At 38.3% G+C, this 22908-nt stretch overlaps 1 protein-coding gene across 3 annotated transcripts; it reads left to right on the top strand.

Annotated features, from left to right (window-relative positions):
• Nucleotides 1–689: 689 nt before the first annotated feature.
• rnf144ab (ring finger protein 144ab) lies at nt 690–22688 on the top strand. Of its 3 annotated transcripts, XM_036581878.1 has the most exons (9): nt 690–956; nt 3051–3126; nt 14439–14592; nt 14967–15071; nt 15273–15333; nt 16818–17028; nt 18365–18512; nt 19490–19579; nt 21570–22688. In XM_036581878.1, the coding sequence occupies exons 3-9, from the start codon at nt 14458–14460 to the stop codon at nt 21699–21701; spliced, it is 882 nt and encodes a 293-aa protein (XP_036437771.1). In that variant the 5' UTR covers nt 690–956; nt 3051–3126; nt 14439–14457; the 3' UTR covers nt 21702–22688. The 3 variants fall into 3 exon arrangements, with proteins under 3 accessions (XP_036437771.1, XP_036437769.1, XP_036437772.1); XM_036581876.1 differs by lacking the exon at nt 3051–3126; XM_036581879.1 differs by lacking the exons at nt 3051–3126; nt 21570–22688 and adding an exon at nt 20025–21223.
• The last annotated feature ends 220 nt before the right edge of the window (nt 22689–22908 follow it).

Consider the following 22908-nt stretch of genomic DNA (forward strand, 5'->3'; position numbering starts at 1 on the left):
TGCTATATGTTATCTGTAAATGTTACAAACCTGAAATACAATTCATTAGTACAGAATAGAAGCGACACAGAAGTACACAGCTGGTTTTCTATCTTGACCACGTCAAGTCTTTATAGGAAACTCAGGCTCCCATCACTTTGAAATGGGGGAGGCCTAAAAAAACTTTAAATTGAAGGTCAAATTACCGCTTCAAAACATATTTCAAATCACTGGTAAAAACTGACAAACCCTCATTAATAGTTTGGACCGTTGTGCTCAAATAACGCATAACAATGAGTTTTCTCGGGTTGTTTTGGCTACTACGCATGCGCAGATCTCAAGGAGGTGATTTTTCCCGCTAACGGCTTAACCAGAAAGCTGATTGGCTCTTTTTACTGAAGGGCTGGACTTATTATTTAAACACATGCCATGTTGATCGTTACGGGCTTTTCCATTCATATTTTAACCAGTAACCGGTGTCCTCCTTTATAACGTTTCTGCCCAAGTTTAAGCCAGACAAGCCTGCTTTCCAACGCTGGACAGCAGAGGTCGCTTTAACATGTCAGAACAGCACAGCCAATTTCCCAGGCTGGACAGCAGGGGTCGCTTTAACCCTATAGCGCTCAGAACAGCGTCTTCAAGAAAGCTGGGTTGTTAAAGCGACCTCTGCCGGCCACAATGGGACCTGAGCTGTGCTGTTACCCGCCACAGCAGGCGCACTCAGTTAAATGGCGCTGCTCCAAAGAGCCACACCGAGCAGCTGATTTTGATAAGCGCTACTCGGCGATTCCAGTGTCTTCTGTTTCCAGCTAGAGTCAGTGACTATGCCCGCGTTCTCCCATCGCCAGCTCTGTCATATCATACTTTGTGAACGACGAACGCGGACTTTAGTGAGGACAGCGTGATTCGGAACTGGCTCTCACTGTCCATTCAGCAGACTGACTGACAACCAGGATCTTCAGCCTCTTCAGCCTGAGGTAAGGCAGGAGTAGGCTGCTGAGATGGGTGTTGTACAGTGTTGGGAGCTGGTTTACTTTAAACCTTCACACATTAAGTAAGAGAAGTAAATATTATCAGAAATCTTCATGAAGTAAAGAAGAAGAGCTGCTGAAACTCGTCTTCATAGCTTTTGAACGAGTCGTCCATTATGATTAATGGTACAACAGGTAGCTCTGATTATCTCAACCATACTGCAGTTTTCTGGTATTTCTGCTTGTCAGTTTTCCAGTTTATGTTATGTTCTCCTGAGAATAAAGCTATGCTGAAATGTATGCATTGCCACCATATGATTATTCACTTTATTTCAGTCTTTCATTACCTAAGTACGAATGGAAATGAGCTCGTATTTAAGTTTAGCCAGAGTCCCAAGAGCCTGCAGCTGTGGATTGTGTATAAGACTTGTCAGTCCTAATGGTTTATTATATTAAACCTAAAGGACTGCTGTTGATGGAGGAATGGTTTTTACTGGCCAGTTTTAGACCTCTTTATGGTGTAGAAGGCTCTAATCCAGTTCTGGAGGATCCCAAATCAGTGCAGATGTTTGTCCCACTCCAGCTCCGAACATACAGCCTTAAAAAGTGGTTCTTCATGGTTTCTTCAGTAAAAGCAATGGTTATGTATAGAAATGAAACAACCCAAATAACTATTTGAATGTTTATATGGTTTGTTATGTGTTTTAATGGTTCCCCTCTGTGATGGATCCTTTGAAGAACTTTTTAAAAAAGGTTCTGTATAGCACCAAAAAGTGTTCCGTTGTTGTTGTTAAAAGTCATCAAACCACTTTTGGTGATAGATAGAATCCTTTTGTACTAAGAGTTTACAGTCTTAAACGGTTAAGGTAAATGGTTCTCGGTGTGGATGTACGGTTCTAAGAAAAAGCCTTTAATTGGTGTAGAACCTTAACATTGTATGAAGGTTCTGTGGAAGTACTTCACTTGTTGCGTATCTGATTTAGAAAACTAGTTATGGACCATCCACTGAAAGGTTCTTCGGGGGACCAAAAGTGGTTCTTCTGTGTCAGTTTTATCTTTTAGAATGTATCTGGAATAAGTGATCATTGCTTGAATGCTGGTTACTTAAGTACCTCAAATATGCTTACAGCTGGATTAAAACAACCTAACCTAAAAACTGTCTATTGGTCTTTAAGGAGTGGAACCTGCTGTTCTAGTGGGCTTCAGATGGGCTGAGTTTGTCTCAGACAGTTCATGCTTCTCTTGGCTGTCTTTTGTGGTTCACTGGCAGACAAGACTAGCCTGGCTTCATATTAAATATATCTCTATTTGGATTGAGTGACATGTTTATTTAAACTGATTATTTTCAGTCTTCATAAAGGCAAAGTTGTGACATCCACTCAGTGGGACAGTAACGTGGTGGTCCGAGTGCAGACGGCCTGGTGCTGTCCCAGAGCCTGCTGCCAAGCCAGGGCCACACAAGGCAGCATTAGAGTCACTGTAATGCAGCTGGACTGGCCTCAATGTGCCTTTCATGAGAAGCACTGGAGCTTCTTGCATTCGGAACACACTGTGCCTGCCAGCCTCCAGTCTTTCTTCTACACACACATGCACGCTCACACACACAGGTTGGTTTTTATAGCTTGTCAGGACATAGGATCATATATATGTTACTTACATATCTGGCATTATATTACATGCATGTAATATGTACATCTGTATGTAATTAAAACATGTCCAGTATGTACTTCAGGTATGTATCTGTATGTAATAAGAAAACAGAAAAAATAAACATTAAAAAGCTTTCCACAAAGTCATCAGGTTAGTCTTGTTTTGATCTTGTGTCCTGAAAAGCTACAAAAACAAACATACACACATTGTGGGATTTTTTTTTCCTGTAGCATCAAAGTTTTATTGCCTTCTCAGCACACTGAAAAAAAATGATGTGGTGCTGAGCAGATGGGTTTTATTCAGTACAGAACTAGCTGATCAGTGAAGGGAGAATAAACTCTGTCCTCTGAGAATTTACACTACCATTCAAACATTGGGTTACATCTAACTGAATTTTGATTTAAAGGCTTATATTTAAATGCATGTTGATGATATATATATCTTCCTTAGTCCTGTTGGATCAGGTGGATCTTCTTGAAACTGCTTGAGGGAATATCAACAGTGTGGAAAGTTGCATCAAGACAAGGTAAAGAAACTAAAATAGGTGAATAGAAGTTTTGATTTGTTTAATGTTTTTGGTCTCTGCATAATTCCAGATGTGTTTTTTTTATGGTTTTGATGCCTTTTCTTTTATTCTGAAATGTAAAATAATAGCAGAAATGAGGGAAAATCGTTGAATGAGGAAATAATGTCCAAACTTTTGATGGTAGTATATTTTGGAGGCGTGTTGTTGCTGTTGTAAGAAAACCTATATCTCAGATACAGTAACATCCACTGTTTAATATTTTGGTACTATCCAAAAGAAAAACAAGTATCTCAAGAATAGCAACTTTACAGGAAAAGGCAAAAAATGTTCTTTACTTTTAAAGAACTTACAACTTTAACTTAAAGATTTTATCTTAAGCAATTTTGGGACATTTCTATGTCCATTCATCATGAAATGTTTACATAATGTAAAGGATGGCTTTGCAAACTAAAAATTAAAAAATTGCCTGACTAAGTCCTAACACTGTTAAGAACAGAGTGTTAGCAGTACATTATAATAGAATGGAATTAAAAAGAATAATGAACCTGGATTGGCACAAACATGTTTGGTGCAAAAGTAGGCTAATCTAGAGAAGTCTGTGACTTCAGTAGGCAGATTAGCCGTCCAGACAAAAGTGGAAAAACAGCCTTATTTCAGAGCAGTGGATTAAAATGTTTTCATTCAGCTCACAACTTCTAAACCTTTGTATTTGCAGAGAATGTTCTCCCTGTAGTTGACATACATCTAAACAAGCTGCCCAACTTGATTTATTTATCTGCCCCTTTTCAGGCATATAGGGTGAGTAGATTGTGACGGCTACAGATTCTTAGGATGGTGCCTTTAGGGCTGAAAGATGAATCATTTTTATATCGAAATCACAGTTTGAAGAAGTGCAGTTTTTAAATCGCAGGAGCTGCAATTTTGATTATAGCCTACATTGTCAACAGCATTGTCTTAACAAGTTTTAAGTAGGGAAATTGATCCTGATAATACAGAGCTTGCAAATTGCCCGTAAATGGGTTGGGCCAGTCCGAAGCAACTAGACACCGATCCTCTTGGCCTGGACCTTATGTATGCAAAAAATAATCGCAATATAAATAGCAAATTTTGGTAGGAAAAATTGCGTTTAGATATTTTACCTAAATTGTTCAGCCCTAGCTGCCATTCATGCACTCTATTAAGTGCTCATCAGATCATATTGTATTTACATGAAGGCCATTGTAGATGTTGCAGATCTTTCAGAGTCCAGTATGTCACTCTCATGTCTTCTTTGTAAGACAAATGGAATCTGTTTTAAAAACATACAGAGTAACTAATGTTTCCATTTATATAATATGTACGCTCTGAAAAAAGATTCAAGCATTCTTTAGCACCTTTGTGTAGAACCGTGAGTTTACGCCTAAATGGTTCTTTGTATGGTAAAATGGTTCATCAGATTAGTGGAGAATGTTTTGTATATGGTTCTATATGTAACTTTTTAAAACATTTGTTCTTTATAGAACCAAAAATGGTTCTTCTATTGTTACCATGTCAAGCCTGTAACAATAGAAGAACCCTTTTTAGTGCTATTTGGCCTCTTCTGATGCCAGTGCAGTGGTGCTAGTTTGGCTAGTGTGTCCATTTTGGTGCTCACAAGCATTCATCTGTGTGCTCTCTTTCTGCGGCCTTTAGAGAGGACTGCAACAATACGGACTGAGCAGTAGCCTTTTACCCACAATGTCTTGAGATCAATCAGAGTGGAGGGGTTTGTTTACAGCCGTCTGATCAACATGGCAGATGAGATGGTGAAGGATTTGTGAGCTGAAATGCATTTGTTTTTTAATTCACATTGTCATTGAGTTACGTCATGCTTGTAATCTCTAATTGAACCACTGTAGATAAGCAAATTAGCTAATTTTACCCTTTAAGGCAGATGCAAAAACATGACTGTTGCTGCTGTTTAATCTGCTCTTCTCCATTAATAACATGACTTCTCAGTTCTTTTGCTGTGTTTATTTGATGTGTAAAGAATGTGATTTAACAAAGCCAAGAATTAATGTATTTCTATTCAGCTTTGTGTCACAAACTTCTTTTTAACAAGAAAATACATTAAATGGAAAATAAGCCACACACCTTGTAAAAAACACAGTGCAGCCAACAGTCTTCATGCATCTTTTATATAGTGAAAGAAAACATGGTACAACCCTGTTTCCAAAAAGGCTGGGATGCTATGCAAAATGTAAATGAAAACAGAAGGCAATGATGTGCAAATGATTAAAACCTCATATTTAATTGAAAAGAGTACAAAGACAATATATCAAATTTTGAAACTGAGAAATATATGCCCATTTAAATTTGATGTCAGTAACAGGTTTCAAAAAAGTTGGGACACTGGCATGTTTACCACTGTGTTGCATCTTTTAACAACACTCTGTAAGTGTTTGGGAACTGAGAAGATCAATTGCTGTAGTTTTGAAAGGGTAATATTTTCCCATTTTTGCTTAATATGCATTTCAGACACTGAACAGTATGGGTTCATATATTTCATTTCATAATGTGACAAATTAGGGGGTGCATCGATACCAATAACTAGTATAGGGTATCAGGCTGATACCGTGCTCATTTACTCGTCCACATAAAAATTCACGGATACCAACATTGCGATACCCGCTGATTCAGTGTGACGCAAGCTGAGTGTACACTGCCACGCTAATGAACAAATGCAGTGATGGAGGCTCTGCTCACACAGAGAAGTGTTATTGACTAAATGGCAGTTGAATACAAAGTTGCTGGTCACTTTAGACATTCCACCATGGCAAATTGGCATCAGGGATACACTGTGCGATTTTAGCTCATTTTAAACACACATAATCACAACCGCTTCCACAATATGGGTGGAACGCAGGCTAGCCAACCAGAGGCTGTCTAATCCGACTTTACTGTTTGACTATGTAGAACTGTAAGATATAATCGTAATTTTTTTTAAAAGTCTTTGTAAAATATGCTGTAGAGAGACTGTAATGTCCTTCCTAGTACATCCACACCTGGCTTTTAGCTACAGTGCTCAATGTTAGCAGCACTGCTCAGTTTGTTTTTGCTCAGTACGTTACTCGGCGTGCAGTGTGTTATTTTGAATGAAACAGCTTTATTTGAAATTGCTCATGGACAGAGCTGTCTGTAGAGGCTGCGCTTTACGTAGCATGGACAGAGCTTTTTCATACAGTGTGAGTATATAAAACATAGGCTTTGTCTATACACTGTAGTCTATACATTTGTACAGTGTGAGTCACCAAAGAACAGGATTTCTAAAATCACACAGGGTTTGTCTGGCTTTAGAGGATTTGCAGCTACAGCTTAACCAGCTAAATGAAATACTTCAGACATAAAACTCTACAAGTGAGCTCCTCTGATGCATTAGCCTCGGATGTGACTCCTGCTGTCACTGTCATACAGAGACTGCTGTTGAAAGAGACACTATGAGCATCAAAACTATGAAATATACTTACTGAACAAAACCTGCTCTTCTCCACTGCAGCACTACTTGAGCCAAGATAAGTAATGTACAATAGGTAGCTTATGCACTTCATCTAAAATCAGCTAGATTTTAATGATTTAACAGTAAATTGTTATGGTATCGGACTGGGTATCGGTGAGTACTACAAAATATGTTCTCATACTCGGTCTGACATAAAATAATATCAGTGCATCTCTATGCCAAATGTTTTCAGTGAGTGACACATCTGGACTGTAGGCAGACCAGTTTAGCACCTGGAGTCTTTTACTTCAGAGGCATACCGTTCTCATATGTGCAGAATGTGGTTTGGCATTGTGTTGCTGAATTAAGCAAGGCCTTCCCTGAAAAAGACATCGTCTGGACAGCAGCATATGTTGCTCCAAAGCCTGTATATATTGTTTAGCATTAATGGTGCCTTCACAGATGTGCATTAATGTTCCTCCATACCATCACAGATGCTGGTTTTTGCACTGTGCACTGATAGCAAGCTGGATGGTCCTTCTCATAATTTAGCCCTGAGGATGCAGCATCCACAATTTTTGTAAAGAATTTAAAATTTTGATTCTTCAGACCACAGTACACTTTTCCACTTCCCCTCAGTCCATCTTAAACAAGCTCAGGCCCAGAGAAGGCCGTGGTGTTTGTGGAACCTTTTTATATATGGTTTCTTCCTTTCATGGTAGGATTTTAACTTAAATTTGTGGACAAACTGTGATGATAGACAGTGGTTTTTGGAACTGTTCCTGAGCCCATGCAGTGATTTACACTACAGAATCTTGTCTGTTTTTAAGGCAGTGCTGCCTATGGGCCTAAAGATCGTGGCCATTCAATACTGGTTTTCAGCTTTGTTCTTTGCATACAGAGATTCCTCCAGATTCTGTAAATCTTTTAATAATATTATGTACCATAGATGATGAGTCCATAAATGTTTTACATTGAGAATTTTTTCTTATTCTTTATTCTCTGGGATGCTCTTTTTATACCATTTTCAATAGAATATAGGCTTTAAATGATTAGTAAATATTTGCATTCTGTTTTTATTAACATTTTGCACAGCGTTCCAACTTTTTTTGTAAATGGCATTGTAGATCTCAAAAGCTCAGATTTTACACGCTGATGCATTTCTCTGTGAATATTGTGTACATACTTGCACTGTAACTCCTCAGGCAGAGGATTTAAGTGAGTTTAAGGGGCCATTGGCAACTTCACAGAATGGATTGCTGGCAAGATGTGTCATAAAAACAGTCCAGCTGATAACATAACTTCACTGCACACAGGACCTCCTGCTACTATCATCTCCTTGACTCCTCCATGTTCTTTCAGGGTAGGACAGGAACAGTACTGAAGGAGGGGCAGGACAGGAGCAGTGGCAAAGTTTTGACCAGCTGACCAGCAACAGGAAGTGGAGCTGTTTCCTTAGGTGGAGCTCATTTCCTGTACATGAACTGGGTTCTGGGCATATGCCTGTGCTGCCTGTACAAAACAGGCAGCAGTTCTGTCCACTGCTTTTGGACTAGAAGTGCATGAGTCTTTATTTATGGCCTGATCTCTGGAGCACTTGTTTTGTCACTGGCACTTTTTAATGATACAAAAAGCAACTTCAGTTATGATGTTAATTTCCAGGGTTCAGGATTACAAAAGCAAACCTTAGAGAAAATCTGGCCACCTCAGTTCCTTATCTTCAGTTAACTGAAGAGAAAGTTTCACCTGCTGGCCAGATCACACAATGACTCATTCTGTCCGAGTTATTTCCAGTCTTCTTTCTTTCTCTGTGAGCCGATGGCTTTGTTGGCACCTGGTTAAAGGCAGGTGATTTAATGGATGTGATGCTTTCTGTCAGTCCAGAATCACCCCAGCTATCTGCTGAACTGAGTCACTGTCCTAATGCTGTCTTAATCGCTAATGCCAGATATGAAAGCTTATGAAAGCCATATCATGAAGTAAGGAATTTTTTGAATTTTTGAAGAGCATATTAAGGGATATTTAAAGTTCCCATGTCATTCGAAACTGAATTTTCCTAACCTTTTTAAATGAGAGTTTGATATAGTATGTAAAGCCTGCTTCAAAATGTAACAGTCCATTCATCATTTTTGTGATCCACAAAAACCAACCACTCGCATATCTCTGCCTAGAACATTTCAGCCCCATCCATTAATGTTAGTTTTATCAAGTATTTTAGCCTGGGGAGTATTTCACAAAGCAGGATTGCAGGATTTCTGAGTTAACTTAAGCCCAAAGCTGAGGATTGTCCAATAGGAATGTCCCTCAGCTCTTTTCATATAGGACAGACTTGACTTCAGGCTTATCTAGAAAAAGTAAGAACTCCTGTGGCAAAAAACAGTAATTAAAACAGCCTGTTTAATTCTGAGGGATAAAGAGAGGTTGGAAAATGTGCATGCAACAATGAATTATGACCGTTTTAGTACATAAACCAACACAAATGTCATAAAATTATAGGATATGTGCCCTTTACGTAGTCTTTCCTTTTCAGGCTTAGGTCAATAGCAAATCAAATATTGTGATGCATAACATGTATCATGAAAATGTTTTGAAACTTTGTCATATAATATTTTGCCACATCGCCCAACCCAATTGGATTTTTTTTTATTTAAAAAAGCTGCAGTTGTGCAGTACATTTTATCTTGGCACAGCCGCCTTTGTGGAGAGATGTAAATTGTTTTCATTCCTTCCCTTTCACCCCTCATTGCTTGCTAGCGGCTCAACACAGTCACACAACATTTCATACACAGAGAGCCAAAAGTGTCCTAGTTAATCTGGTAAAAGAGCTACAGGGAGAAATGTATTTTAATGTATAATATTAATTCATACTCTGCAAGTCAGTTTTCATTCTTCCAGTGGAATGGCCAATATGGCTTGTCCAGGCTTCCATTCCTTGCTCATATAACTGAATAATAACTTGTTTTGTGCCGTCCGTGTAGAATAGAATGGTGAGATACTAAGAAATATCAAGGGTTAATAGGCTGCTGTTGACATTAGTGTGTTTGTCAGGTTTTTTTTGGCCACATCCAGAGTCCCTGTAATGGGCTAAATGTGCTTTAAACCATATAAGATCAAGGAACTAACTCGCCTCTCCTCAACTTTTCAATCTGTGGTCTTATCTTGTCAGCGAATGCTGCTGAGATATGGGTTATGCAAGAGTTCAAGAAGTGAAGGGCTTTTATTACTGTGCGCAAGACTTTGAACTCTAAGTGAACCAAGATGATGAGGGAGAAAAAATCCCCCTAGAGTGCAGAAGCAATAAGAACGATGATTTTCTTTGAAAAGCTCCTTCTCCTTTGAATGCACCAGTGTGATAACATCAGTATTAAAAGGGCGGCTATTTGATAGCATTCATTTCAGTGTTCACTTGATTGCCAGATTCGGCTCAGTGATTTGGAGAATCTTGATAATGGAGCATTCAGGGCATTGTTTCCCTCACAGTCCAGTAGAGACATGCTGATTTGAAAAGTGCCACACACACCCAAAATGTGCAGAACAAGAACTCCACATAATTTAAGATGCTTGTACTATAATGAAATATTCAGGTGAAATGATAGAAAGCTTAAACTTTGACATTTTGTTAGAGTGTAAAACAAAGAATGTCCACCTTCATTGAGGAAATTGAGTAATCAGGTTTCTTACATCAAGGCAAGGCCAAGAAGTGTTAACTTTGTCGTTAGCCTATTTGGTGCCTATTTCGCTGCTGCTTTGTTTCGCATGTTGACTGCTGATATGTAATAACAGCTCCTGCATCAACTGATTAAAAGCTTCTCCAGGGGAATTCCACCAGTTTTGCCAAATGTCTGCATAGTTTAATGGTTGAGATGTACACAAAGCCATTCAGAGGTTTGATGTGAAATGGTAAATTGTAACAAAACTTACTGACTCTGCTTTCTTTACAGTGGGTATGAACCAGGGATCATGATGTCTACAATGCAAATAGAGCCATTTTATTTACTTCCAAAATGACCTGCAAACCTACACGTGTCTTCTGAGTTTTTCATATGTAACGTTGATGGTGGTAAAATAGTTGTAGATTTTGTCTTATAACAGCCTGCATGTACCTGTCTGTTATAAAGACTTTAATAAAATATGTTTTAGTTCAAAATCTTGTCTCAGAACTATTGTAAAACAATGTTTGAGGCTTTAGGCAGTGGATTTGTAAGGTTTTTGTGTAGCAGCTTTCTGTGATGTAGCTTTTAGAGGCATTAAACCTCTCAGACTCCTGGTTCCTATCACTACCACTGTGAAAGATTCTGATTAAGTTTCTCTAGCATGGAGCTTTTCACATCAAACTTCTCTGAATGACTTTGTTAACATCTTAACCATCATTTAAGCCAAAATTATTTAAGCCAAATTAAGCTTCTTCTCTGGCAGTGGTCACTAACCCTGAAACCTGCAGAAAGGCAGATGTCCAGGAGCAGGGCTGGTGACCACTGTTTGGTTCTTTTTGTGTTTACCATAAACCGTAGACCTCTTTTTACTGGCACCGAAAAAGTGATACATTATGCTTTCATGATTCAAATATGTGCATAATTTCCACATGAACATAGAATATTACATCAACACAAATACTGCCAAAAGACAATAAACAAAATTGTTTTGATGTGTAGATTTTCAGATTAAGCACAGTCACTCATAAACAGATGAGCGACACACTGGGCTGAATGGAGATCTGTCTAATTGGGCATTAACCTAGATAGATTATAAATAGATCTCATGTAAGCCTTTGATATGAGTTATGTAATTTCACTCATGTTTACTTGGTGGGTTTAAATGAAAGCTGTCTGCGCTTCTTATGTTGTCCACCTGTATCAGCTTTATTCCCATTGATTCCCAACCTGAGTGTCACCAGCGTTAGTCCTACACAATGCTCCTGCAGCCTTGGCAAACATAGTAGAAGATTATTGCAGGCCAGCTTCTACAGTCAGCATGTTGTTGTTGTCATATGAAGGCTCAATTTTGTGATTTGGCTTATTTACACCTTTTCAAAATGCGGGCTGACTTGTACATTGTGTGAACAATTCTTCATAAAAAGAAGAATATGTAAATATCTTCAAATAGAATGTTGTGTACATTAATGTATATTAAAGTTAAAAACATTCTTTTTTCCTATTTGGGTAAATAATGAGTAGATGTGTAAACTTCTGACCTCATAATAATTCAGTTCGGTTCTGACTCTTTAGATGCATCATGAAATCTCAAATGTCTTAAATGATTTTTTTATTACAGTTTTCTTTTAAAAATGTGCTCAATACACAATAAAATAAAACACTAAAAACAATACACCAAGCTTTTTGGATTTTTTCATTTGAAAATCACCTGAGAAATTTATTTTGGCCAAAAGAAATTAAGGACATACATAACTGAATGTCATTATAATCAATTCTGTCAGAATCTCTATCTTCAGATTGATGCATCCCCATGGGTTTTACTAGGGATGCACCACTATAGGAATTGTGAGCCGATACCGAGAATTTCCATGTACATATCTGCCGAAGTCAATACTTAAACATGTAGAAATTGGGATTAAATCCTTCTGGATCCATCCCTAATTTTTACACTACTCATACTGCGAGGTACAATTGTCCTGAAACTGAATTCCACTTTCTTAGATATTAATATGCAAAAGTATGTTTAGTTGACTTTGCATTTACACATACATTACACATTGATGTTGTCAGTTTTTCAAATCTGAAATGTGTTTTACCTCTAAAGTTTCTAAGTTCAGTCTCAGAAATTGGTTGCATTTTCTGTTTCTCCCAAATCCCAGACACATTAAAAGTTGTTGAGCTCTGAACTCTGGGGTGGTCAGTCCATTGTTCTAAGAACACCATCAGTTTCTTTGATTGGCAGATTTTCTTCTTTTTTGTCTGTTTCCTTTTCTCAGTAACAGCTTCTTGACAGCTACACATCCTTTCAGACTCATAGTGTTGAGTTGTCTTCTCACAGTGGAAGGATGAACAGAAACACCTGTGGATTTTTACAGATCTGAAGCAAGAGTGGAGCTTGATTTTCTGCTACCTCTCAAGCTTAAAGCACTGTTTATCTGATGTTGACAGGTTTGGTAGTCCACCAGGTCTGGCATGGTTGTTGAGAGTCTGAATTCTTCCATATCTTTTAATAATATTTTGAGCTCCTGTTTTTCACATAATTTTCCTGGACCTTCCCCTTCCTTAAAGCTGCACTTTATTTAAAATATCCCAGAGTCACTAAAATGCAAATGAAGCTTAGATTAGTTTTTTTGTTGTTGTTGTTGTTGTTGTAAAAGGTTGTACAAAACAAAATAAATAAATAAAAAATAAATAAATAGCTGATAATCCAAAAAAGTGTGGAATGGTTAGGATGTGGATTTTTTGTTGCAAGGGGGTGTCTGGGGAATATTTTGTATATTTTAAAGGTAAATGCATCAGTTTGAGAGCAAAATTAAGATGTTACGTCTATGAAGAAAGAGCTTGATCATAAACACCCTGCTGAAGATGCTGAAAATAGCTATAGGTTGTCAGAGCATGTGCATGACAATCTTGCACTGGCTGCGGCAAAAACTTTAACAAAGAATCACATCTCAGAACTCACAGAAATATCACAGTAGCTCTGGTTAGACCAGGCATTGGTATGTTGAAGGATGAAAATACATTACCAGATGTGTTAGCAGCATTGATGTTAACATTTTCGACATGCTAAAGCTCTGCAAATTCAATAGCACACTGTTTTAAAGCGAGGAGACAAGAGTCGGACACACTGACGTTAATTTTCCTTAACTAAGCTAAAGTTAGATTAAAATTAATTATCAATAGTAACTTCTGTGTTGACATTATCTGTTTGCTGTCTCAGATTGACAATGATAAGTATTTGGACGAGTGGATAACTCGTCCAAAACTGTAAAGTTAACGTTACTTATCTCAAATTGTACGATATTGTGTCCCCAGAATGCATTGTGTCTCGGATGCAGGCAGGTAATGAGACAGTCTAGTGTGTGTGAGCATACACGTGTAAAACAAGGGAGGGGAGGGGGGCTGACTGGTAGTGAGAGCTGCTTTGCCGAAGCAACGGGGCAAAACACAACATTGTTTGTTATTATGAGACGTGTAAAGATATTTTTGGTTGATTATGAATCTGGCGGGACTAATTAGACTATGAATAGACTATTTAATTTGATATGTCAGTTTCTTATACATTTCTAAATGATTACTTATGATTTCTTGTATTACTGTTCAACTTTGTCACCTGTCTGTAAAGCATGTTGAGCTGCTCACATGAAAAGTGCTATATAAATGAAAAATATTATTATTATTATTATTATTAAAGGTCATGCAGTGACTGTGACCTATGCCCTCTTTCTTGTTTAAAATGGTCAGCACATGGCTATCAGCAAATGCCATGCTCTTTTCACGCTTCTCTTACTGTACATGCCCACGTGTTCTCTGTTTAATATTAGGGTCAATATGCAATAATAAGATGATTAATTTTCACTTTCTACTACGATCAAAGTATCAAACCTTTATTTGTCAGGCAGTGACCCAATTTTCCACCCCACCCCCCTCAAGTTGGCACCTATGCCCATAACCAATTAGCTATTCTGCCCATAACCATCCAGATTAGTTTGATTAAGGTCCACAGTAAAGCCATACTGTGTCCAGAAGCCATTGTTCTTGTGGAACTGAGTGCTGAGGAGATTCCATATTTCATGTTGCATAATCGCATGGAATAGTCAAGAGGTGCTTATCATTCATTATTTAATTAGTGATTTTCCTGTTAGCCTTGAGAGTGCAGTCTGCATGAATAGAACATCAGTGCTTCCTGTCTCTTTGTGCTTCAGCTCTTCAGATCCAGACACAATGACCAGCTCTCAATGCACTCAGAGCCCAGACAGTGACCTGGCACCTCTGCAACATTGCAAGCTCTGCCTTGGAGAGTTCCCCCTGGACAAAATGGCCATCATCTCCCAGTGCCAGTGCATCTTCTGCAGCCTGGTGAGGAGCTGTGCTAAAGCACTACTGTTTTCAGCGTTGTGTGTGTAGCTTGTAGCATGATAGTCTTAACAGAAGCCTTGGCTTAAGCACAAAAATATACTGTCACTTTCATAACGAAACCTTGTTTCTCCAAGATAGTAAGTCTGAAAAAACAAGGGAAATTGATATTTTCAAATGTAGCAAAAGAAACAACAACAAAATTACATAGGGTACATTTTATTGCAGGGATTTGAACTGACAACTTTTCAAATTCTGACCCTGAGTCCTGTCTTGCACCCTAATCCAACTGAAATGATGAACTTCAGTTGATAAAAAATCCACTGTTACCAGGTGTCTCAACATCATTCACTTATGGAAATAATAATCTCTTCCAGTGTCTAAAGCAGTACGTAGAGCTGCTGATCAAAGAGGGTCTGGAAACAGGAATCAGCTGTCCAGACTCTGCCTGCCCAAAACAGGGCCAGTTACAGGAGAGTGAGGTACAGTAAACCTAAACCTATGCCTTCATACTTTTATATAGGATGGAGTCTGATTAACATCAGAGGTTTATGGAAAAAATATTATAATTGAATACACATTGCTAATCAATCCTTGCTATTTAGAAATGTATAAATCAACAATAAGGCACGTTATTACCAAGGTTTCTCTGAAGGTTTCTTGTCTCTCTCTCTCTGTTGCAGATTGAGTCTATGGTGGCAGAAGATGTCATGCAGAGGTACAAGAGGCTGCAGTTTGAGAGAGGTGATTTCTCCCGTCAGTCTCTACAGTTACTTACAGTAGAACCACACAGTGTAGCATTTATTCAGAGGTGTGTAGTAGCTGATTCTGTTTACTCCGTTGCATCTGCTTCAGTAAACTTTAATGGATTTGTACTTTCCAAATTTATTTATTTGAACACACTTGTACTCAGGAAGAGCTTGTTAATGTGCTGGTTATATGTATTAGATATGTTGCACCATCGTAGTGTCTATCCAATGCATCATACCCAACTACACCAATAATAGTCTTTGGGCAAGACTCCTAACGTTACACTTGCCTACCTCATGTAACGTGATTAATTTGTGAGTTGCTCTGGGTAAGAGCACCTGCCGAATGGTAAGTGTAAAAGTGGTATGGTAGCAGATAAATGTATAAAATGATTTGAATGTGATGGTCCTCTGCATGTTTATATAATTACAAATAATTAATAGGGAGCTGTAAAATTACAAATAAATTATAAAAGAAAACCTGAGAATTTTATATGCATCCATAGTGATGAAGAGCTGTAGATGATTCTAAAATGAATGAATGAATAAGAAGTTAAAATAAAATTAATATTAATAATGCGTTGTATTTCCAGTGTGACAAGTCAGATGATACATAATCCTATAAATAGATAATTATAGTATATTATTTATCTCTGAATACCTTGTTATTGTTGCCCAAATATGTGATATATTGAATACAGGTACATCTAAATGTACCTTTTGCTGTCTAGTTTGGAACATTCAAATCCACATTGTTATGTAAGTGATTATTATATATAAAATAGCAAAAATTATCAACATTAAAAGTGGAAAAAAAAAATCTATCCATATAATCGAAAAAAATATCTATCCATATAATCGCAATATAAAATTCTACAGTAATACAGGTCACTGTTGACTTTGTTGAGAGAGAGATGTTTCTTTGTTTGAAAGAATGCTTCCCAGTGTGCATCAGAGCTTCTGCAGTTCCCCAGAGTGCAGTAGAGAACAAGAGCCCTCTTCAACAATTTGAAACACGCCACATGTAATTCACTCTGTCTTAGTGTTCTCTTTTGCTAGATTTTTCCTGGAGGGTAATGAATACCAAAGCCATAGATCTTCCACTGTGCATAACACTGCTTGAAATCTTGATTATTTTAGCACTGTTGTTTAGTCTGAACTCTGGCTGAATCTTTATTTGATACCTCGAAAAAAGCATAAATAAGAGTAATAGGATACAGTTCTGGGCCCTACTGAAAACTCTTGACTGTAGACATGAGCAGTATGCCAGAGCAGGGATGTATATAGAGAGGATATAAGCCTCATTGGATTATAATGAGTTGTTAGCGTTTGCTGGTTAAACACACACAAAATGGTGCTCAACCTCCAAAAAAAAGAGAAGTCTTTGAACAAAATGCAGCCACTGTATTTGTCATTCAGTGCAGTTGGATCCATTACATCATGAAAGTTGCCAACATTTCCTCTCTTCCTGCCCTGCAGAGGTGTTGCTGGACCCATGCCGGACCTGGTGCCCATCATCTTCATGCCAGGCTGTGTGTCAGCTGAAGGAAGCAGAGGTGTCTGTGCCGCAGCTGGTACAGTGCCCTCTGTGCAGCCTGCGCTTCTGCTCAGCCTGCCGGGGAGACTGGCACACAGGACGGGCCTGCCGTGACAGTCTGCCCATCATCACCTTCTTACCTGGAGAGAACAGGTAAATACTCCCGAGTATACTCATCAAAATACCTTGATAACAATTAACATGATAATTAAGAAAAAAGGAAACACTATAATTATTGTTGTCGCATTCATACAGTAAAATGCTGAATAAGTGAAATAGTAAATAAGTGGCATGAGTTGGCTTCATATTTGTAAATGCCCCAGTAATAGATGATTGTCTTATAGCACAAATAGTACTTGTGGCATGAATGTGTTTGCTTGGACTTTCCTGGACTCCTAGTGCCTTTTGCCTTTTAATGGCTTTTGTAAGTGACTTCTTTACATGTTATTCAGGGGCCACTGTAGGGTGGGGAATGCCCTGAATGAGTCACAAGGTGCAGAGCTACACAGCAGCCTTGGAACATAACAGAAATTATAGATCATATTATGGATTACAGATGATAGATTTAAGTGTATATCAGCAGGCCCAGGATTTCTAGCCTTGTTCATGATGCTAATGCCAAGCAATGTTTGGCAGTGTGCAGGGCTCTGGCTGTTCTTTAATGGCTTTAGAACCAAAGTAGCTTCAAATTACAGGCCCACCACCCTTCTTAGGTGTTAAATTTTCCTGACATTTTGCTTTTGTTCTACTTACATTACTGTTGATGTTGAAGACAGTATATACTCTGAAAAAAGCTTAATGGACTGATAGCTTATAGCTGATAGCTTAGAGGTTGTAGCTTATTTGAGTTAAATTATTTCAATCAACCTTGCAATGTTTTCAAAATTGACAATGTTGAATAATCAAGGTGAAAATAAAATGAATTTGATTACTGACAAGCTCTACTCCAGAGTCGTGCAGACGTGGCCACATAAGGACAGGAGACCTTATGAGGAGATGACCTTTTGTACTTTTGTCCATGGCATGTGGTTATGAACTAAGAAATGTGCAATGCTGTGCCTATTAGCTATGACATAGAGAAGCAACTGATCAACAGGCTGTGGACCAATTATATGACAGCTTATCACGTAAGTTCACAGTGTTTGGTTCCTGCCTTTGGTTCCGCTTTTCATCTCTTTGCTTTGGGCGTTATATGGAGCAATTTTCTGTATTACGTTCTTGTATATCATATGATGCACTTGGCTAATATACTGACAAGAAACAAACAGATGGAGACAATAGTAACATATCATCTAATACACGGGGTCAGTTTGGGTTTCGGCTTTGGCTGGTATCGCATATCTAGAAGTGTTGTGTGAGACGTGACAACTGTGTCTTATTCGAGATGATGACTTGCTTTGTTCTTAGGCAATAAAGCGGCCTCATTTTCAAAAAGTGGCCTTTCTGTCTCAGTATTACAGTGTAATTCTCTCTCTCTTTCTCTCTCTAGTTCTGTCTGTAAGAGTGAAGAGGACGAGCCTCCTATAAAGCGTTGTCCAAAGTGTAAAGTGTACATTGAGAGAGATGAGGGCTGTGCCCAGATGATGTGTAAAAACTGTAAACATGCCTTCTGCTGGTACTGCCTGGAGTCACTGGATGTGAGTCATACTGAACAATAAACTTTGTGTTATCACTTAATGAAAATATGCACATTGGACACTTATTAGATACTCCTGCTTTGTATCTGCACTCCACTTACCATATAGGTGAACTTTGCAGTTCTACCTTATAGCTGTAGTTCTATAACAGATTGTAGTCCATCTATGTCTATGCATTATTTGTTACACCCCCTTTACCCTGTTCATTAATGGTCCCACAGGACCACCACAGAGCAGGCATTATTTGGTTGTGTATCATTCTCAACACTGCACTGACACTGACATGGTGTTGACATGTTGGTGTGTGTTGGGCTGATACAAGTAGATCAGTGCTGCTGTAGTTTTTAAACACTGTGTCCAGAGACAGTAGCTCATCTGTTGCTGCACGTTTGTGTTGGTCATCCTCTAGTCCTTCATCAGCGGTTGCAGGACACTGCCCACAGGATGCTGTTTGCTGAATATTTGGTTGGTGGACTATTCTCAGTCTAGCAGTGACAATGAGGTGTTTTAAAAACGCCAGCAGCGCTACACACACTAATACACCACCACCACGTCAATGTAACCATAGTTCTGAGAATGATCCACCACGCTCAAAATTATGCAAAGAAACAGCTGGCCCACAATCTGTAATTATAGAACTACAAAGTGAAGTGTACACCTGTATGTAGAGATTTTTTACATTTCAGGCAATCTGGATGTCAGTTTTATTAGAACTTTATTCTCATGTCATGTAGTCTCAGACATTTTAAAATGATCTCCAGCTCCATTTATCATTGTTGATGCATCTAAAATGATTTATTTTTTACAGCTTCCTAAAAATAATTAAAATCATATTATGATCATTGTATACATTTATTTTCAACCAGATTAATTTCATGTTATTAAAAATACTGATTCCAGGCTTTTAAACAATAGTGTATCTGCAGTCAGTAGGGGATGATTTTTACTGAAATAATAGTCTTCATTCGTTTTTCCAGGATGACTTTTTATTGATCCACTATGACAAAGGACCATGTCGGAATAAACTGGGTCATTCCAGAGCCTCTGTCATTTGGCATCGGACACAGGTATGTAGTCTGTGTACTACATATGAGCACACTCACATGTAGTACACAGACATGTCTAGTACACAGATATGTACACAAGAATGTACAGCACACAGGTATGTACAGTGTACACAGTATAAAAGAATGTGTAGGTCACAGGTATGTACAGCAACAAGTTATTCATTTTTAGATATTTTGTGAAGATCAGATATTGGATCAAATAGAATACAACAAAGAAAAACGTTACAGATCAAACAAAGAAGCTGCTGGTTGTTCACAGATGTGTATAGTACACAGCTATATATAGTTCACATATATGTAAAATAGACAGGTATGTAGAGACAGGTATGTAGAGACAGGTATGTAGAGGACAATGCATTATTTTCCTTTCCTGGCCAGTGCTTTGGTTGTAGAAACTTCAGAATAATATTATTCAATAGTAGAACTGTTGTTCGTTTGGTGTTAGAGGCTCAGCTCCAGGGATCAGTAGCACAGAGGAAGACAGGACAATTTTCACACAGAGGATTTAGCCCTTTAATCCTCCTCTCATCGCCTAACCGTCTAAAATAAGCATTCCGGTGAGTGTGTGTGTGTGTGTGTGTGTATGTACGTGCATACGTGCATGCAGGCGTGTGTGTGCTGGTTTCTCCTGCAGGGCTGTTTGTAAATAGTAAGCTTTTACTAGTATATGGTCTGTACTGCGAAAGTGTGCTGTAAAAATAACACTGTCAGGCTGACCTATAGACTGAACCTCATACTATTCAGTTCAACTTATACATTTTAATTATATCAGATTCATTACATTTGATCCAGTCCTGCTTTTGCACATGTTGAGAGTCAAACCCAAAATTAGTGACACACCTTATGAACTAACTGCCAAGACAAATCAAGCCAGAGGTTGGAGTGAAGCGAAGGAGTGTGTGATTATCTCTGATTATCAAGCATTTACTGCCCCCTTGTGGTGCTTGATGTTCTGGTACATCAGTTAAATTGGGTGCTTCTTATGTCCTAAATTGTGCATTTGCATTTCCTTTCCTTGCATCCTTTCCCTTGTGTCTTAACTCCTTACTTTGAAGACACAGGGAAGAGATGCCAGGATGAGATGAATCAGTGGCCAACGTGATGGCAAAACAGTCATCACTTGTCATGGGCTTGAAGAATCTGCTAATATTAATAAACGTTTATACCCTGTTATCAACTGACTTTTCACATGAGCACGAAAACAATCCGCATGAATAATGTAATTAACTCTCATCATCCTTTCACAGTATGTGCTGTGATTAAGAAGACCTTTGTGTGGTTGAGTTCTTGTTCCTGTGTTAGTTCAGTTGTGGATAAACGCAAGCGTTACTATTTCAGTGAATCTGAACACAGTGTGTGACTTTTTTTTCTGCCATCACAGTTCTGTCATTAGTGCAAGGTCATCTGTAAAGCTGCTTTGTGACAGCACCCATTTGTAAAAGCACAATAAAAATAAATGTTGAATTGAATTGATTAGAATTTAATTGAATTAACTCACTTGTTCTCATGACCTATTCAGTTTTTATTAAAAGGGGATGTCACCGGTGGTGCTCCATACTTGCTGCTCTTTACACTGTAGGAACATTTTATAATGGTGTAACCAATAGAAATGGAAACATTTTATTACATTAACATACATCAAATATTAAGAACATTGGTCCTCGTTCATCAATCATTCTTAAAAAGAAACTTCTTCTTAAATCCATCTTACACCATTTCCTGGCATTCACCTATGTTTTCTAATTTGGAATTTGTTCTTGGGTAAGAACAGAATCTACACACACTCAAGAGCACAAAGGTGTGACCAGTTCTGCGATATAAGAACACGTAATGAATCTGATGTAGATATTTTTCTTAGGACTTTTCTCAAGAACAAATTTAAGAAAAAACTTAGGAAGATATTGGTGAATGAGGCCCATTCTTTCCTCCTCCAGTAAAATTTTTATTATGTCAATCACAATATATTACTCTCCTCTGTGTGTGTTGGCAGGTAGTGGGGATTTTCGCTGGCTTTGGTCTGCTCCTGCTGGTGGCTTCCCCGTTCCTGCTCCTGGCCACACCGTTCATCCTGTGCTGCAAGTGCAAGTGTGGCCGTGGAGATGATGACCCTTTGCCCACTTAGAGTTCTACCTTCAGCTGTGAAATTCCAGTTGAGATTTAACCTGTGCTCTGAAGGAATCTTCTGGCAGAACACTTTTACACTCCTGCTTTCAAGACAGCACAGCTGATTTGGCTACTATGGGTTGACACTGTCAGCCACTGCAGTTGCTAAGAACATTAGAACAGGCTCTAAAAATGACATCAGGAGGCTGGGATTTGCGCCATTCAGGGTCCGAATGGGAGTAAGAAGAAGAGTCACTTGTGGAACACTAGCACAGTTTGTTCTAGGAGGCCAACCAATGGTGTCTGGAGACGTGTATTTTTCTTCCATTGTTTCTCAAGTTCATATTTACTTGGGTACAGCTATGAAAGCTGATTAATAACTTGCTGTCTCTGTTTATTTGTTGCATAAATTTCATCAAAAGCTGTAGAAAAACAAGCCACAAACTGAGCTTTTGTATTTTCCGCTTAGCAAACCAAGTGACCTGAATATTCCTTTTGATTTTTACAAGTCCAACCTCACTGCAAAATAATTTCTGGTCTTATTTATGTTCTTTGACTTTGAGAAGCTATGGAAACACCTGTGTTCATGACTTAAGTAGCATCCACTTCATTTTCCAGTACTTGTTTCACTTTCGTTCCATGTCTTGGTGCTTTTCAAAATCTGTCTTCCATTTGATGGTAGCTAGTCAGACATAATCTTCAGAGGTAGCAAAGTTGTTATTTGATGACTTGCTAAAGTCAACCTGGAATCAAAATGTCCTGTTTTACCTTGTTTATTCAGGTCCCTGTCGTGATTTATTACACATTATTCAGAAGACAAACATCTTTTTTTTTCATAATTCTCTGAGTTTTGATTACATCACCGTGCATCAGCGTGTCACCACCCTCATCTATCATCGAGCCAAAACAAGACCTTCCCTGACCATGGGTCCTTCAGAAATACATCAGGGTACAGAAGGAAAATATGCTGAAGACCAATTCATGTTGACTTTAAATCTGGGGGGGGTATTTCTGCAATCTTTTATTATACAGGTGCCAAAGGCCTTTGCCATCATTGTATTACTGTTCATCACAAGGCAGTTACAAACACATTAAAGGAGAATTCCAGCAATTTCTCAAATTTATGCATAATTTAAAGGGTGAGATAACCATCATTCAGAGATGTATGTCAGAGTAGATGTATGTCAAAGTCAGAGCAGTTTGAAAAGAAACGCTACATTTCTAGA

Source organism: Colossoma macropomum, unplaced genomic scaffold (assembly GCF_904425465.1).
Source record: "Colossoma macropomum unplaced genomic scaffold, Colossoma_macropomum, whole genome shotgun sequence".
Classification (NCBI taxonomy): domain Eukaryota; kingdom Metazoa; phylum Chordata; class Actinopteri; order Characiformes; family Serrasalmidae; genus Colossoma; species Colossoma macropomum.